Genomic DNA, 17,827 nt, shown 5'->3' with positions numbered 1-17,827 from the left:
AACGTGTTTTCGTAAAGCGCATGTTTACCCAGAAGGGTATCTTGGCACAGAGTAACAGATATTTATTGTTACCCAACTCAATTGTACTTATTTTATCGACCTCAGAAGGATGAAAGGCTGAGTGGACACATCTGGATTTGAAACTGTGACCAAGAGGTTGACACATTAGACCACTAAGCCACCAGGACACTGTATCCTTCACCCAACCCTCACAGTTAACAGCCTGTGCCGTGCACCTGCAATTCTGGGTATTAATGATAACAAAACTAGGCATATGGCCAGGCGAAGCTCAGTACCTGCTACTAAAGGTCGTGCACAATGATGTAGGCCTCTATGGCAGATCATGCAGACTCACTGTATAATAAATAATCCTCGTTTATAAACAGTTATCAAAATCATTAGTCATGTGAGAGCTTGTGAGAAAGGTCATAGGCAGAGGAGGTAGGGAGTGAGTTATAGTTAGCACAGCTTAATATCACTGAGAATTTCAGGGGTTTATTTTTAGGTTTTGCATTGTGTTGGAACTGAGAAAGGTTCTTTGAAAGGCAATGGACAGCATGAACCCCAGGTTTGAACTTATCATAGCAAGCTATAGCTTTTTGACCTCTGACTGAGTACACACAACGATCACACATGTGCACTGGAAGTACTTTTGGGACATTGACTAAAGCAATGTGCATGGCTCTTTAGTATAAACTAGCACAACTTATGTGCTTCCTATTACAAGATTGACTACCAGCCGTTCACCGGGTGGTGTGGTGAAGCGGTGATGGGAAGAGGAGGCCAGGGGGTTGATTAGTCAGAAAATTAAGTCAGTGGAAGCACTGTGTTCCTGAATGTAAAGAAGAATGTTGCCTATCTTGCACGGTTTCTGCCCCAGGTGGGTTGCAAGTGCATATGGAGTCTGCTTCAATTCCTGAGCAGAGGCTCCTTTTGACCTGTGGTTTTCATAGGGTGGTTTGCTCTCCATTTGACCAGAGTTACCCTATTTCAGTGATTAAGAGGAATGGATTGAGAGTGTAGAACATGATAGCATACTTTGGAGGAGTTGACAAACTCGTAGAAAGAGTGCTGGAGTAAGCGTTACTGGTTCCATGAATAATAATGTGGAGGCTGTTGTTAAGGACTGTATTGAGGACTCGGGCAGCGATAAGATATGCCAAACAAGGCTGCCAATGGTACAATCTATAACAGTGTCCGAATTTGAGAGCATATAGTTTTAAATTTTATCAGGATGTCAGGAAATCTAGGTGGGTGATCAGTGTAAATTATGGTAGCAAACTTCTTTAGCAAATGGATTAATATTTTAGTAACCATGTGTATAGAATTCTGTATAGTTTAAAAATCTTCATGCCATAATAGGCAGAAAACATTAAACCACGGAGTGCAGTTCTGTTCAGAAGAGATTAAGTGATTTCTAGTAGTAATGGCAAATCAGTATAAAAAATGTTGTATAGAAAGAAAGCCAATGTGTCATTTAATTACACTTTCGCCTGGTAATTAATGCAACTTTAACTGAAGTGTACTGGGTTCCTGCTAGGCAGGTCTCCAGTACCAGTGTTCTTTCCCTAAAAACTGTACAATGCTTTCCCCCATTAGCAAAACCTTTAGCACCCTCTGTAAGTCCCCAGTAAATGGTACCCTGGGAACTAGGGCCTAAGGTGCTAAAGAGGGCAGGGCTTCAGCACGAATTGTGCCACCCTAAGGAACCCCTCACAAAGCACATGCAAGACTGCCATTGCATTCGGCTTGTCTTGGTGCAGACAAAAGTGAAATCACAACATATCGCCTACCACGGCATGTCATATTTGTAAATCATCCCTACGGTACATCAGGCCTAATAGTCCTAAGGCAGGGTGCTGAATATTGCATGTGAGAGCTTACCTGCATAAGCAAATATGCCCCTGTGCTAGTCAGTCCTATTACTGCCAGTGTAAGTGGACAGGGGAGCCATTTTAAAACATGTGCTGGACATGGATGAAAACGAGTTCCCAAGCTATATGACTGCTTCACTGAAAATAGGGACGTTTGGTATCAAACATCTCGTATTGGTACATCCTCACTGATGCCATTTTTGGATTTACCAATATATGCACACAGAGGGCACCTCAGAAAACATAGCAGCCTCTGATGTCCTTACTGACTGGTTTTTACCAGCCTGACACTTGAGATGCTGTTCTGAACTCCTAGGGTAAGAGTCTTTGCTCTAAGAAGGCCCAGAACAAAAGCCTGTCTGGGAAGAGGCTGTAACAGCCCCTTCAACAGGATGACCTGCTGATCAGCCTTCTTTGGACAGAGAGCTTCAAAGGAGAATGGAATGCAAATCTGGCTCCCCTCAAAGGAGAGTAAACCACCCCAACTGTCCAGAGGCCCCTTGGCACAGGGTTGAAAATCAGATAGTCAGGTAAGCGTGCCACCTCCAGGCTGGTACCACCCCTAAAGTGCCCTCCTGTAAGGTGGACACTTTTTCAGAAGTGGCCATCTTTGTGATTGCATACTTAGGAATTCAGGGACAGGGTTATGCCCACTTCCACAGTGGTCATATAGGGGGTGTAGGAACCCAAAGGGTCAGTAGCCCATTGGCTACTACCCTACACTCCCCTAATGCCCCTAAATTCAGTATTTAGGGAAATCCCTGGCACCAGGGAAGCAGATCCTGACGACCTACGAAGAAGAATGGCACGAAGAGCCACAAAAGCACAAAACTGAAGAGAGCACCCGACTTGACCCCAACCCTGCTGTCCTATCTGCCGTTCTCTTTCGAATCTGCACCAAAGACAACTAGTCCTGCAGCTGTGGGCCTCCCAAAACCAGGGAGGACTGACTACCTTCAATAAAGACCAAGACCTACCAAAGACCAGCGGAACGGTTCCCTGCATCTTGCAGAACCTCCCTAGAAAAGACTCTGAGGCCTCCGGAAAACCGCCAAAACCTGAAGCCACAACTGCACCGGTCACCTCCAGTCCGAGTTGAAGTGGACCACCGGTGTCAACAAGGTTATCAGCCCTCCAGAGCTCAAGTCTATTGTAGTTTCACCCCTCCTGGAATCCTCGACGTCCCCTGCAGCCCATGCACACAGTCCCCCTCAACTACACTGGTCCGGTAGGGAAAAACCCACGCCTAATGACATCCATGCACCAGTCCCCCCTGCGCCTTGGAGAAGAGAACCAAAGGTGCCACTCCCCCCGTGAGAATCGTAAGATCTGAGCCCACTTGCTGGTTTAGCCCTACTGGCTTTCTAGCCAGAGCCTGCTGAACTCCATTTACAGTGACCAATCCCCATTGATACACATGAGGCTCCTGAAACTGATTTGCACCCTGCATTAGGCCGCCCTTGTGCGATGGTGGTGCACTGTTAGTGCTACCTTGCCCACCACTGACCTTAACTCCTGGAGATTTGTCCTGCAAGTAGATGTACTGTACCTGTTTGCAGAACTTTTTCTTCCTTCTATAGGATAACATTGCAGAACTCAGACACTGCACTGTGTCGACTTTTTAAAGTGAAAAGAATTTAGATTTGAAAACGTACTTACCAGAACAATGTTTCTCTGATGCTTAAACATACATAAATATACTTACTTTTTTTTATAAATTAGTGGGTATCCCCATCTTGAGTAGTGTTGTAATTTATTAATCATTGTGTGCATTTTCAAAAGTTGTGCACTCCTCTGTGTTAAGCCTAATGCTACTGACCACTCTACCTCCCAATACAGCACTTTGAAATTGCATAGGAAGCCCCTGTCCACTAATAAGGGAACCGCTGGACTATTTAAACAGTACATCAAATTCTTGATATACCACATATAAAGAGACAGCTTCCTACATGCATACTGCACTAGTGGCAAATGAGTCTATTTTGTATCATGAGGGGCTGTTGTGAAGGTAGAAGTGTGTGTCAACTGGAAAAGCTTTGCTGGGAAAGGTCTTGTGTCCAAGGACTCACAGCTATATAGGGCGTAATAACTTGTAACATTCCTGTGTCTACAAAAGGAAAGGCCTCCTAGAAGGCAATCACATTCAGGCCAATTTAGCAAATGCGAAAAAGAACCAATACATCAGTTAAAGTATCTTGACAGGGTCAGAAGCAAAGCTAAAAAAAGTACTGTAAGTAGAGCCTCGAATCTGCTACTACTAAACAGGCTCTGCAGTAGCAGTGAACAAAACCAAAGCAGCCTGAGTTTAGCTTAGTAAGAGGTGTATTACACATTATAGGCTAAATCTGTATTAAAGTGCAGTTTCGGCCTACAGGGCCCAATGAGGGTCCAATCTAGGGGCGAACATGTACTGTAAGTGGAGATTTATGGCCCCTAACTGTGGAAAAGTGCCCTTTTTGTCATGGTCTCCTCAACTTTTTGCCACTGGTGCTGACGTTTTTCGACTGATCACTGATGCACTGGGTCCTTGCTAACCAGGCCCCAGTGCCGGTGCTCTTTCTCTAAAACAAGGTAAAGTGGCCTAATTGCAACACCACTGGCTCACACTTTGGCACTTCTGTAAGTCCTTAGTAAGAGGTACCTTCTGGTACCAAGGGCATGGGTATCAAAGAGGGGCCACAAAAACTGCAGCATGTATTATGCCACCCGGGAGGCCCCCATATAAATTGCAGGCTGCCTGCCATTGCAGACTGCATGTCATGGTGCGAACCATGTGCGAAAACATGACATGGCATACTCACTGTGTGCCCTGGCAAAGTTACTGCATGTAATCTATGTAAGTCACCTCTACAGCAGGCCTTGCAGCCCTAAGCCATGCATTATATTACATGTGAGGGTATATCTGAATGACCAGTTATGGCACTGTAATCTCTAGTTTAATTACTAGATTGTACAGGGAAGCCATCTTGAATATATATAATTTGAACTGTTTAATACGAGTTCCCCAGCTACAGGATTGCTTTACTGAAACCTATGGTGTTTGGTATCAGGCAACTCATCTTAATAAACTGTACGGTTGCCAGTTAAAGATTTATTATGACATGTACCCACAGGGCACCTGCGAAGTGCTCCCTGAAAAACTTACCACCATCTAGTGTGCTGGCTGACTGGTCTCATCCAGCCTGCCACTGCAGACATATTTCAGCCCCCCCTGCAGATGAGAGCCCGTTCTCTCTTAGATCAGAAACAAAGCCTGCCCTGGAGGATGGTGTTCACTCCACCTCCAGCAGATTGGGAATTGATTTAGTCCAAGGACAGGGTCTTAAAAGACCCTTCCACCATTGAAATGTGACCTTGGCTTTCCTCAGACCTGAGAGATGCCACTGCCCTTTTTTTTGTTTAAAGATTTTTATATAGCGCAAACTAGACCCGGAGATATCGGGGATCAGAGCTCTTTACATGAGCACCAGTTTTGTTACAGACACATTAATTTTTGTTAGGTATGGAGAGGTTAAGTGATTTGCCCAGAATCACAGGATGTTGAGCGCTGTTAAAGAGACTCGAACCCGGTTCCCAAGCTCCGAGCCCGACCACTCTAGCCATAAGGCAGAGGTAAAAGTAGATAGCACCTTCCTCTCCATTTGTGGCAGTGTGGGCGAGCAGTAAGGCTTTATCAGAAGGTAGTATTAAGCATTTGTTGTACACACTTAATCAGCAAATGATGTCACACACTCAAAAACTGAATTCAAACTAATTTGTTTGTATCAAAAATATTATTTCTAGAACCAAGCCAATTCTGGTGCCTGTAAGTGAAATAATCATTTGCAAAAACGTATGCAATGTTTTACGCATGAATGCAGGTTCAAATACAGTTGATTGAAATACAGGTTGGAATTACTTTTCAGATGACGTTGTATGTTACCTTTTAGATTACTTTTTAATTTACTTTTTCTACTCAGTGTGATATGCCTAGATATCACACTTGGACATTTCCTAGAGTAAAGGTAAGTAAATCAGTTTTTGTACTGTTTCAGTTTTTCATACAAATCAACTCCACACTTAAAACATTTTTCAAGGAAAAACACTCAACGTACTCCTATGGAGAGAAATTAAGTTATCGATTAACAGGTAAGTACTTTGTTGTGGGAGTTCATATTCTGGGTTTGGAACCAGCTTTCCCTCCACGGTCGAAGATGAACTCTTAGAACACCCTCAGCAGCACTAGGGCGGCCGGGTGCAGAGTGTTGAGGCCCTATGTTATCCAACGGGGGATAGGGGGCCTCCGGTTGGTGGCTGCTCACAAGCAGGCCACAAGGTAGTTAGACTCAGGGCAATGGGGATCCAAGTTAGCACCCAAAGTACACCTGCAGCGTATGGACATACACATCCCACTTAGGGCGAAAAGTGTTACAGCAAACAAATGATGGACCGAATGCTGACAAAGCAAACATTCTACCCCAGTCAAAAGATCTGGGTTAAATCCATTGTTCTTTTGCCCACTACGCATCCCCAGTTTCGACCCAGCCATATGCAAATCAGTCTTGCCCCTGTGCCCCATGGGAACAGGCCAGACTACACTGCCAGGCCAGGTCCTCCCTGGGCTGGAAACAAGCATCCTGGGACCATGTTCAGGGTGTTGCCCTTTTCAGCCAGGCTAGCTTGAATCCTTCGTTCTTTTCGCCCTAAATTGGATGGGTATGCCCAGATGTGGGTCCCTTGCTCACTGTGCCACTGGATTAAGGATTATTATTGTATTTCAAAAGTTAACACTTAGAAACTTTTTCACATAGAATCACCAATGTTATCCGGTGGGAGGAAATTCACTTAGCAGGTAAGTTAGGCTATTGTTACTTTTCTTACTCAGTGCTGGATCCTGGATTCAGCACTGGGACATTCCCTGAAAACAGTTGAGAAAATGTGTTTTGGTTATTCGGCTGATTTTTAAGAAATATTTGCAGTTTTAAAAAGTCGACACTTAGAAACTTTTTGGGAGAAAAAGTGTCAATGTTATCCTATGAGGAAAAATGAGTTATCGGTTTCAAGGTAAGTAATCTGTCTTTTGAGTTAGGGTTCTGGGGTTAGACTCAGGGTCTCCCAGGGTCAGTTAGCACTGTTGTTGCACCTTCAGCGGCACTCGGGCAGCTGGGTGCAGAGTGTTGAGGCCCAACGTTATCCAATGGGGGATAGGGGGACTCCAGTTAGTGGCGGCTGGCAAGCAGTCCACAGGGTTGTGGGAGCAAAGCTCCTAGGGTTAAGCTCAGGGCACATTGGAGACTAAGTTAGCACCAAAAGGGCACCCTCAGCGGAGCTACGGCAGCCGGGTGCAGGGTGCAGTTTTGAGGTTGGGAGTCCTGTTGATTCCAATGGGATTTCTCCGGGACAAAAACACTGCAGGCTCGGGATGAGGATCTTCCAGGAATGACCACCACTTCGTAAGTTGGGATGTAGAGGGATGGTTAGGCACCTCTGGGTTGGGCACACAAGGCTGTGGGGCGTCGGGTGCAGCGGTGCCTTTGGACGTCGGATTTTCCTCCTCGCTCTGGTCGCGGTAGGGGGGGGGGCTCTCTGGATTGAGGCCACAGGTGTGGTCTGGAGGAAGGTCAGGGGTCGCCGGATCTCGGGTCGGGATCGCCGGGGGGCTCTCCTCGTGGTGTTTATTCACTCAAAGATGGGCCGGGCTCGGCGGGTGCAGAGTGTGCTGGATCCGCAGTTCCTGGTTGGCATCAGAAGCTGCAGTTCAAACACGATCGGTGTTCACGGGAAAAACAGCTTGGGAAGTGAATGCAGGCAGGTCCTCTGGGGTATGTGAGGTTGCTGGCCGCTGGACACGCCGGGATTTCGTAGGAGCAGGTTCGCGGGGAAACAGGGCTGGGGTCAAGTCAGTGGGTGTCATCCTCTTGTTAGCTCTGCACGGCTTCTCGTCCTTCTTTTCTTGTGGTTGCTGGATCTGAGGAAGGAACGTTCAGAGCGCCCCTAAATACAAACTTTAGGGGCGTTACAGGTAGGTAAAGGGTAGGGACCAATGGTTCCCTTCCCTGGGGTGGGTACACCTCCTATTCTGCCACTCTCCAGTGGGAAGGGGCAGGAGCCTGTTCCTGGTTAGCTGGGTCCCCCCATCCACAATATGGCGGGGATTCGATGTTGTGCTTCACCTCGCCTCCCCCACACTAGGGGTTGAGTTGGCAGAGGTAGGTACACCTCTCTTCCTCACCAGTTGCGGAGTACAGCAAGTGGTCTGGAGAGGCTCACAAAGGCGGCATGCGTTTAAAGCTTCTCCTTCGTGAACCCTGCCAATCCTGGCGGAGGAGGCTTGGTACCTTGTCCCAGGATGTGCATTGTTTCAGGCCCTCAAGAGCGGCAAGCTCTCGACCCAGGGGTCCAGAAAAATGTCTGGGTTGGCAGTCTCGGCAGCCACTCAGTCAGGTCACTAGGAGTTGGTCGAGTTTCAGGGGGCATCTCCAAGATGCCCTCTGTCGTGCATTTTACAATAAATCCCACACTGGCATCAGTGTGGCTTTAACGTGCTGAGAAGTTTGACACCAAACTTCCCAGTCTTCAGTGCAGCCATTATGGTGCTGTGGAGTTCATAATGACAAACTCTCAGCACCATATACTCTTAATGACAGCACTGAACTTACAGCGCCCAGGAATGGACCTGGGTATAGGGCTCATGCACCTGTACCTTCACCACTGGCATAGGGCACCCAGCTAGAGGGGTGACTGATGTATGCCATGGCAACGTTTTGTGAGCATGGCACACAGGGATGTGTGCCATGTCGACTCTTCACTTTGTTTTGCACCAAGACACGCAGCCTGCCAAGGCAGTGTGTGAGTGTCAGGGTACAGGGCCTCTAAGGGTGGCACAATAAGTGCTGCAGCCCTTAGAGGTCGTCCCTTGTCACAGTGCCCTGGGTACTTGTGGTACCATTTACCAGGGACTGACTTGTGGCCAGAGGTGCCAATTGGGATAGTTTTGGGGGAAGAACACAGGCCCTGGGAACCTGATTGGCAGGAACCCAGGGCACACCAAGGAAAAGTGCATCAGTAGTCTGGCAAAAAGTGGGGGGGGTTACTACAACCAAAACCCACTTTCCTACACTGACTTACATATTCACTGTGCTTTCTGCCACAGGCTGGGACCTCATAGCACTATAAACAGGGCCATTGGAATTATTTGGCAGGAGAAGGCCAAATTATGAGGCAGGTTGACTAAATTTTGTAGCAAGCTAAGGGGAATTATGATGCATAATACTGCACATTCCGTGATTACTACATTATTTTGATTTTTTTTACGTTAACACTGTTGTGGCATATATTGCCCCTCATAAGTACCAGTTTAATACCCGAATATAGCACTAAGCAGCAGAAAGGTGACCGACCAGTCAACCTTTACAAAGGGCCTTCGACTGTGGGGCAACATGTGTTGCTGCATTTTTAGTAACTTGTGAACAGTTTGAGCTAGAAACATTTTTTTTGTTAAAATCTGCAAATTATGCAGCAAATGGTGGATTATGTGGCAAATGCAGGAAATCCATAACTATGCGAAAAAGGTGGCAACAACAAAATTGCATAATTCCAGTGGCCCTGACTATAAATGCAAAGGTCACTATTCCTCTGCACAGACTACGGTTAAATTATTCGTCAATGAGCTTTAACACACAGACATCGCAGTGATTGTTGTTACTAACTGAGGTTTCATAATATAAAAGAGTACATTATCACAGTTTAGTTTAACATGCATTTATTTTTCAATTAAGCTGATAGTGCATTATTTTATACATACTTGCATGACTGTGAAACCACAAAAACTTAGACTTTTTTATTAGCATTCTCTTTGACCCTGCCAGCACACTCACTGCCCCTCGCCCCCATGGCACTTCGATACGAGGGCTCACTTCAAGGGCTCTGAGTAAATGAAGACAGCCTGAAAATGCGGCAGATAAACACTGCCTCACTTCCAGGCCATTTACATTAACATGCATTTGCAGAGGCATTTATGCATCCCCCAGTTTGAAGAACTCTGCCCCAAAGGGAAGGCTGAAATGTCTTGGTTAAAGAGGAAAATGGCAGCGTCTAAGAGCAAGAACAAAGGGGCTACCTGGTTGATGAACCATGAAAAGTTACTCAGAAATAACATATCTACGATCCTTGAGGGGCCTATGAACAACTGCTGGCTCAATGCATGTTGGACACCTGGAAAAGACCCTGAAGTTCCTCCTGAGATGGGTTCTAATACAATGTGGAGAGGGCCTGGTAAAGGTTGGAGTAAATTAGCCAGGTGAACCTTAACCTAGTTTGGTATGGAGCACAGAGTACAGCAGGATGGGTCTACTTAACGGTGAGAGCAAACCTCATGAGGGCACCGTGGTCAAAACTAGCCTCGGGTTTATAAAAAAGTGAAAGATTATTTAAATGCCCTATGAAGGTAACCCTGGAGAATCATTATGATAAGTCATCTGAAGGGACTCTGGGCACACCCTACTAAGAGACAAGAGGGGGCCTCAGGTGAGGCTTGGTAAACAATCAATTAAGGGACCTGAATCTAGGACCAACTAGGGACCTGGTAAAAAAAGGCTTGAAAGTCTTAGGTGCTAACTCAATCAAAGTCTCAATGGAGAACTCCGATCCAAAGGTCAGTAAAGCAAAAAATAGACAGATGGTTATTGATCAAATAAGAGAATACATGAAAATCCTGGACCAAAAAAACTCAAAACACCACCTGTGTGTGTAGCTAATCAGACGTATTACTTAAAACAAAACATCTTATGGAAAAGGAAGATTTCAGAACTGGGCATAAATAATTCAAAGCAGGACAATACACGAAGGACTGAATGCCTGCGGTGGCACATAGTGGGCTGTGCCTGGCAAAGTATAACCTGTGCATGGGTCAACAATTCTGCTATTGGAAAATAATTTATGGTGCACAATATGCCTCTGTATTATTGCTTTAACATACTGGAGTCTGGACAAGTGTCGATTAAAATGGAGACCAGAAGTACCAATACTTTCGGTGTGGGGACTTTCATGCAGGTGGTCTCTAGAATACTGACCTTATGTATATATATGCCCACACATTGGTGTGCAGAAATATAAAGGTGTGCCAATATGTATACATAACTGCAAGGATACAAACTACTTATACATTTCTTGGTACTCCATTTCTTGGTATGGATTACCTGTAGGAACCTGCATTTACAGAAATGTGTATATTCCATGAAATCATTCTTTTGGGCTATGTTTGCACTCAGAAATATTGCTGTGTGCATGAAAGAGATACTCTGCGTGGTGGGGTCATCTACAGGTTAGCTACTTTACATAAATAAATTGCCACACATAGTATTGATATCTGACATAACGTTGGCCTTTACTTTTCTGCAGAGTGTGTTTCAGGGAGGCTGTGCGAGTAGTAAGGGTTTTTGGGAGCGCTAACATGCACAGCAAATAAAGATGTATTTTCCATGCGAGTATTGCTCTGTGCTTTGTCACCAATCAGGCTCTCCGACTGCTGTATCTCAGTTTCTCTTTAAACTTATCTCCTATCCATCTATGTCTCGATCTTTTACAGAGATCTCCATTTCAGGCCTGTGTTGTTAGTGTTTCTAACAATTGTAAATTAAGCCCCTCTACCATTGAACTGTCTTCTTTTTGCCTCATATGTACTTGAGTAGGGAGAGGGGATTCTAAAACAGATTTGACTGAGGAAGGATCGATTGCTCTTAGATCTCCAACTTTCAGTTGCCGCTACTAAACCTGCTCTTTGATTTGTGGAAGGGAAAAGGTGTGTAGTGAAATAAGGTAAAAGCTCCCAATACTCTTTCTCTTACAGAGCTCACCTCCCAATCCTTCCCCATGTTAAAACAAGTGCAGGCAGGATATGAAGTGGGTTGGGAGAAGCTGGCAGCCTTTGCATTTACAGGTGGGAGCTGAAAGGTGGTTGTTTAGATTGTTGCACACAATACCTCGTGTGGAGACACTAAAGGCCTACTCTCCCTCACGAGCAACAAGATTGTGTGGGACAAAAAAAGCTGTTCCAACATAGGGAGTGAGATAGCAAATGACAAGTTTGGCTGGGGCACTGCAGGAACAAAGACAGGAAAAGGACATCATGTGGTACAGGACAGACACGGAGCAGGGCACAATAGCAGGTTGGTGGAGCAGCATGTACAGGAAAAACATTCAGGAAAGCAGAAAGGGTAGCAGCAATACTGACTGATGTAGGTTAATTGTACAAAATCAAGGTAGGGAGGAGGAATAAGTGTCCACTTGCTTCCCCTGGGTAAGTACGAGGTTTATCAAAAAAGAAATGGACACTTGTTACAAATCTCAACTTTAGGATATATTTATGGTATTCTCAAAAACACAATGTTTTGGTGGAATAAGCGGTATATATCTTTCCTCCGCCCCTACATTGTAGTTGTGGCAGTTATCATTGAATACCATAAGACGTGCTGGGTGCCTGCCTCATCCAGAGGCTCCTCTGGTTTTGATTTGCAGTGTCCAGAGATCAGTTTGAGTGTGGGTAACAAATGTGGAGACCCAAAACAAGGAATGAAAAAATTAAAAATTAGGTCAACACCCTGATTTTTATTAGAGGTGCAGAACCAATGATTTAAAAAATTGAGGTACTTTCTTAAGACCGTGTAACTGGGTCTCAAAGTATAACATTAAGGATGTGTCGACATGTTTCAGCCCCCTATGGCTCAACGGAGTCTACGGGGCTTTCGTCAGGACTAAACAGACAAACAAACATAAAATGGTTACTCACACTATTAGTGCAGTATGCTTAGAGGGCTAACTGGAAATAATTTTCAGTGGCCATTTCGACTCTTTTTAAATCTAAGAGACAAGTAAAGAACAATGCATTAAGTCTCATCCCATCATAACCATTTGAGTTTAATTTTATTTTAAAATATCAAAAGGCACCAAAGTACGTATTAATCTCTGATTAGAGTATTAAAAGTAATTCTATTATGCAATGTTTAGGAAGGAACAATTTATGGCAATTCTGAACTAAGATGTAGAGAACAATAGGAACTGGTTAAGCATCAGGCAATTTATTAACAAAGGGGAGTATATGGGGGGAGCTTAAATGGCAATACCCCAATGCGTAAGAAGATAGCTTCAACAAGAAGCATTAGTTGGCCCTTAGTATGTGGACACTAGCCATACAAATTGGCACTGAGATGGTAAAGCCGGGAAGTTCAAAAATGTCCCTCGAGAAAAAGGTACACTCTGCACTAGTAGGGCATCATGACTCAATAACCTGGGTGATCTCATAGTTTTAGGAACAATACGAGCAGTGTGGCGACAGAGTGCAGAAGTTAATATGGATTCACTTAAGGTTTTAAGAGATACGAGCGTTACGCTAGGAAAAGGCTCAACAGGGAAGTGCGCGGGCGCTCTTACCTTGCATGTAGATAAGAGGAGGCTCCATCAGGGGTACAGGCTATATTATCGCCTCAGAGCTGTGGGAGGTAACGAGGATACCGATTAACTACAAGTCACCTTACCGCAGTTGGATTTGGAGAGAAGAGGAAAGCGTACGTCTGCCGCCATTACCCGCGTTGGGGAAAGCTTCCGCCTCTTGTGCTGACTCTGCCCCTGGACGTGGGGTCAGAGTTAGTGAGGCGTTTTTGTAGCGTATCACAGGATAGTGAAGCGCGAAAAAACACTGTGCGCTCTAATAAGTGAAAACAAACAAATGCTCCAATGTTTAAATAAAAGGTGATAGTAATTAGTAATGAAGTTGATATTGCGCAAATTAGAAAATAGCTGAATATAAGGAGCTAATGCGCTGATCATTTCACTTGTGAAACTTTATCGATAATAGTTAAACTGCGTTGGATGGTGTTTTACACGTGTGGTTTTCAAACAGGTAGGATGATAAGCCTGATTAGCTGTCAGTGTTACATAATTCATTTTTTTATTCACATGTAAGAGAATTGGAATTTCCAAACCCCAAGACACTTCATCTTACAATGTTGCCAATTAGCGCTCAAGGAAAACTTCTTTGAATACGATGGAACTCTTTTCTTACAGAACCATGGCACTTCCATGGGCAGTGCATTTGCCCCTTCGGTGGCGGGATTATATGTTAGTCAGTTGGAGAATCAACAAATACTTCACAATTCCAACCCATACTCTTCCAGTATATTATACTGGAAGAGATACATAGACGATATTTTTCTCATATGGGATATCAAAAATGATCTCAAACTCTTCATCGAATGGCTCAATGAGCGTGATCCATGGCTGAAATTCACTTACACAGCTAATGACTCCACCATTGACTTTTTAGATTTAACGATTTTTGTGGAGAACCATACCCTTCAAACTAAAACATACACAAAACCCACTGTGAAAAACAGCCTACTATCATACAAGAGTTTTCATCCAAAACCCCTAAAAGACAACTTACCATACAGTCAATTCTTAAGAATCAAACGAAACTGTACGAAAAAAGAGGATTACCAAGAGCAAGCTCTGGAACTCAGCCAAAAACTGAAAGCACGTGATTACACCCAGACCACTATCAAGAAATGCATGAAACGTGCCAACAACCAACCTAGAGCATGTCTATTACAGATCCATCCCAAGGAGCCCCCGACAGATCTAGTTACATGTGTAACAACCTTTGGCCCAGCTACCTATGAAATGCAGAAATTGGTAAATAAAAACTGGAAAATCCTGATGACTGGCAAATTCAACTGGCCTAAGCCGCGATTTGCAAATAAAAGAACTAAAAATCTGCGGGATACTTTGGTCCATACACGACCAAGGAAAAAACCACAAGAGAAACCTACAAGGGACATCACGATGACTCCAGTCACAGGCCACTACCCATGTGGAAACTGTGCAGCTTGTAAATATACCACTCATTCTAAACAACTACAACTTTCAGAAAATTTCACATGGACTCAGCGCCAACATACGAACTGCAATTCAACACACGTAATTTATATGGCAAACTGTCCGTGCAACAAAACCTACATTGGGATGACATGCCGAAAAATTAAAACTCGTATCGGCGAGCACAGAAGCAACATCAGGCTTAAAAAATCTACCACGAAACTCTGTGCACATTTCATTGAAGCAGGACACACGTGCGATGACTTACGCTGGACTGTGATCGAAATGCTCACAGATAAAACTAACAATGCTGAGAGAAAACTGTATGAAAAGGAACAACGGTGGGTAAACCGTCTCAACACTCATGTCTGGGGTCTTAATGACAATATACCTTGGCACCATTTCGCCATTTAAAACCCAGTCTCCTAAGTGAACCTGTAATTTCATTTCCAGACTCAGAAGTCCAGCTATTCACATTAGTATGGTGCACTCCCTTTTCCACCCTATGTAAGGGCACATCTTGAGATGGGACACTTCCTCATTCTTAGGTACTGCCACCTATTCTTACATGTGAATAAAAAAATGAATTATGTAACACTGACAGCTAATCAGGCTTATCATCCTACCTGTTTGAAAACCACACGTGTAAAACACCATCCAACGCAGTTTAACTATTATCGATAAAGTTTCACAAGTGAAATGATCAGCGCATTAGCTCCTTATATTCAGCTATTTTCTAATTTGCGCAATATCAACTTCATTACTAATTACTATCACCTTTTATTTAAACATTGGAGCATTTGTTTGTTTTCACTTATTAGAGCGCACAGTGTTTTTTTGCGCTTCACTATCCTGTGATACGCTACAAAAACGCCTCACTAACTCTGACCCCACGTCCAGGGGCAGAGTCAGCACAAGAGGCGGAAGCTTTCCCCAACGCGGGTAATGGCGGCAGACGTACGCTTTCCTCTTCTCTCCAAATCCAACTGCGGTAAGGTGACTTGTAGTTAATCGGTATCCTCGTTACCTCCCACAGCTCTGAGGCGATAATATAGCCTGTACCCCTGACGGAGCCTCCTCTTATCTACATGCAAGGTAAGAGCGCCCGCGCACTTCCCTGTTGAGCCTTTTCCTAGCGTAACGCTCGTATCTCTTAAAACCTTAAGTGAATCCATATTAACTTCTGCACTCTGTCGCCACACTGCTCGTATTGTTCTTAAAACTATGAGATCACCCAGGTTATTGAGTCATGATGCCCTACTAGTGCAGAGTGTACCTTTTTCTCGAGGGACATTTTTGAACTTCCCGGCTTTACCATCTCAGTGCCAATTTGTATGGCTAGTGTCCACATACTAAGGGCCAACTAATGCTTCTTGTTGAAGCTATCTTCTTACGGATTGGGGTATTGCCATTTAAGCTCCCCCCATATACTCCCCTTTGTTAATAAATTGCCTGATGCTTAACCAGTTCCTATTGTTCTCTACATCTTAGTTCAGAATTGCCATACATTGTTCCTTCCTAAACATTGCATAATAGAATTACTTTTAATACTCTAATCAGAGATTAATACGTACTTTGGTGCCTTTTGATATTTTAAAATAAAATTAAACTCAAATGGTTATGATGGGATGAGACTTAATGCATTGTTCTTTACTTGTCTCTTAGATTTAAAAAGAGTCAAAATGGCCACTGAAAATTATTTCCAGTTAGCCCTCTAAGCATACTGCACTAATATTGTGAGTAACCATTTTATGTTTGTTTGTCTGTTTAGTCCTGACGAAAGCCCTGTAGACTCCGTTGAGCCATAGGGGGCTGAAACATGTCGACACATCCTTAATGTTATACTTTGAGACCCAGTTACACGGTCTTAAGAAAGTACCTCAATTTTTTAAATCATTGGTTCTGCACCTCTAATAAAAATCAGGGTGTTGACCTAATTTTTAATTTTTTCATTCCTTGTTTTGGGTCTCCACATTTGTTACCCACACTCAAACTGATCTCTGGACACTGCAAATCAAAACCAGAGGAGCCTCTGGATGAGGCAGGCACCCAGCACGTCTTATGGTATTCAATGATAACTGCCACAACTACAATGTAGGGGCGGAGGAAAGATATATACCGCTTATTCCACCAAAACATTGTGTTTTTGAGAATACCATAAATATATCCTAAAGTTGAGATTTGTAATAAGTGTCCATTTCTTTTTTGATAAACCTCGTAGGTTAATTGTGTCTCATTTAAGAGACTTAAACTGACTTTGCAACATCACTGTTTGATAGCATCAACACGACATCCAATTGCTGGTGTTGCAATATCTCGAAACCATTTTCGTTTGGCTGATACGCTTTTTATCCAGGTGAAGAGAAAGAAAAATTATAAAAAATTAACACGCTACCAAGCAATTGCAATAAGGCAAAAGCTCAGAAAAACAGGAATGTTTTAAGTTAATGAGTGATTTGGATATATAAAATGAAGAAAGACAGACCTGGCAAACCTGACATTCCAAATCACAAATGTCCAGTGTTGGCAATTGATGATTTTTACCTCTGTTCTTCAATCTTGCAGCCAGTGGCAAGAAATATGAAGCAAAGAACTTGAGCTCTGTGTTCTTGACATGGTCCCGGATCACTGGAATTAGCCAGCTACGAGGAAAATTGCAGTTCTCCCTAATTAAGATAACGAGAAGAAGAAATAAAGAGAGTATTATCAGAAAACACCAACACAACCTAGATCAAATCAAATGACTACACAGTAGATTGTATCATTTATAAATCCCTTTCCTTATAACACCATAAGATAAATGTATCCCTAGTCATAATCAAGCAAACCTATAATCAAACTAGAAATACAATCACTGGTAAGGCCAATACAATTTTCCTTCAAGATGTTTATTATTGTGCTGCAGAACAAGACAAAACATGCACCTGTGTGCACATCAAGCTGCTAAGGACCAGACTATGAACCCGGACTTTCACTTCAAAACTAGAAATAGGAAACGTTGACCATGGCCTAGCAAAAAGCACAAATATAGTCAACATCCAAGTCTAAATTTGTGTAATTTTCATCAAATGACTAGTGGCTTTGCTTCCAGCACCCACTGTTTC

General features: G+C 43.7%; 1 protein-coding gene across 1 annotated transcript in view; it reads right to left on the bottom strand.

Annotated features, from left to right (window-relative positions):
* RRP12 (ribosomal RNA processing 12 homolog) overlaps positions 1–17,827 on the bottom strand; it is a 438,408-nt gene that overhangs the window by 287,849 nt on the left and 132,732 nt on the right. The window contains exon 15 of the mRNA XM_086922631.1: positions 17,268–17,389. Coding sequence (XP_086778757.1) covers positions 17,268–17,389 — 122 coding nt within the window. The remainder of the gene's footprint in view (positions 1–17,267; positions 17,390–17,827) is intronic.

This window comes from Lissotriton vulgaris, chromosome 5, assembly GCF_964263255.1.
Source record: "Lissotriton vulgaris chromosome 5, aLisVul1.2, whole genome shotgun sequence".
NCBI classification, from domain to species: Eukaryota; Metazoa; Chordata; class Amphibia; order Caudata; family Salamandridae; genus Lissotriton; species Lissotriton vulgaris.
Note: the sequence above shows the minus strand (reverse complement) of the source record. Positions and strands in the feature narration are given on the sequence as shown.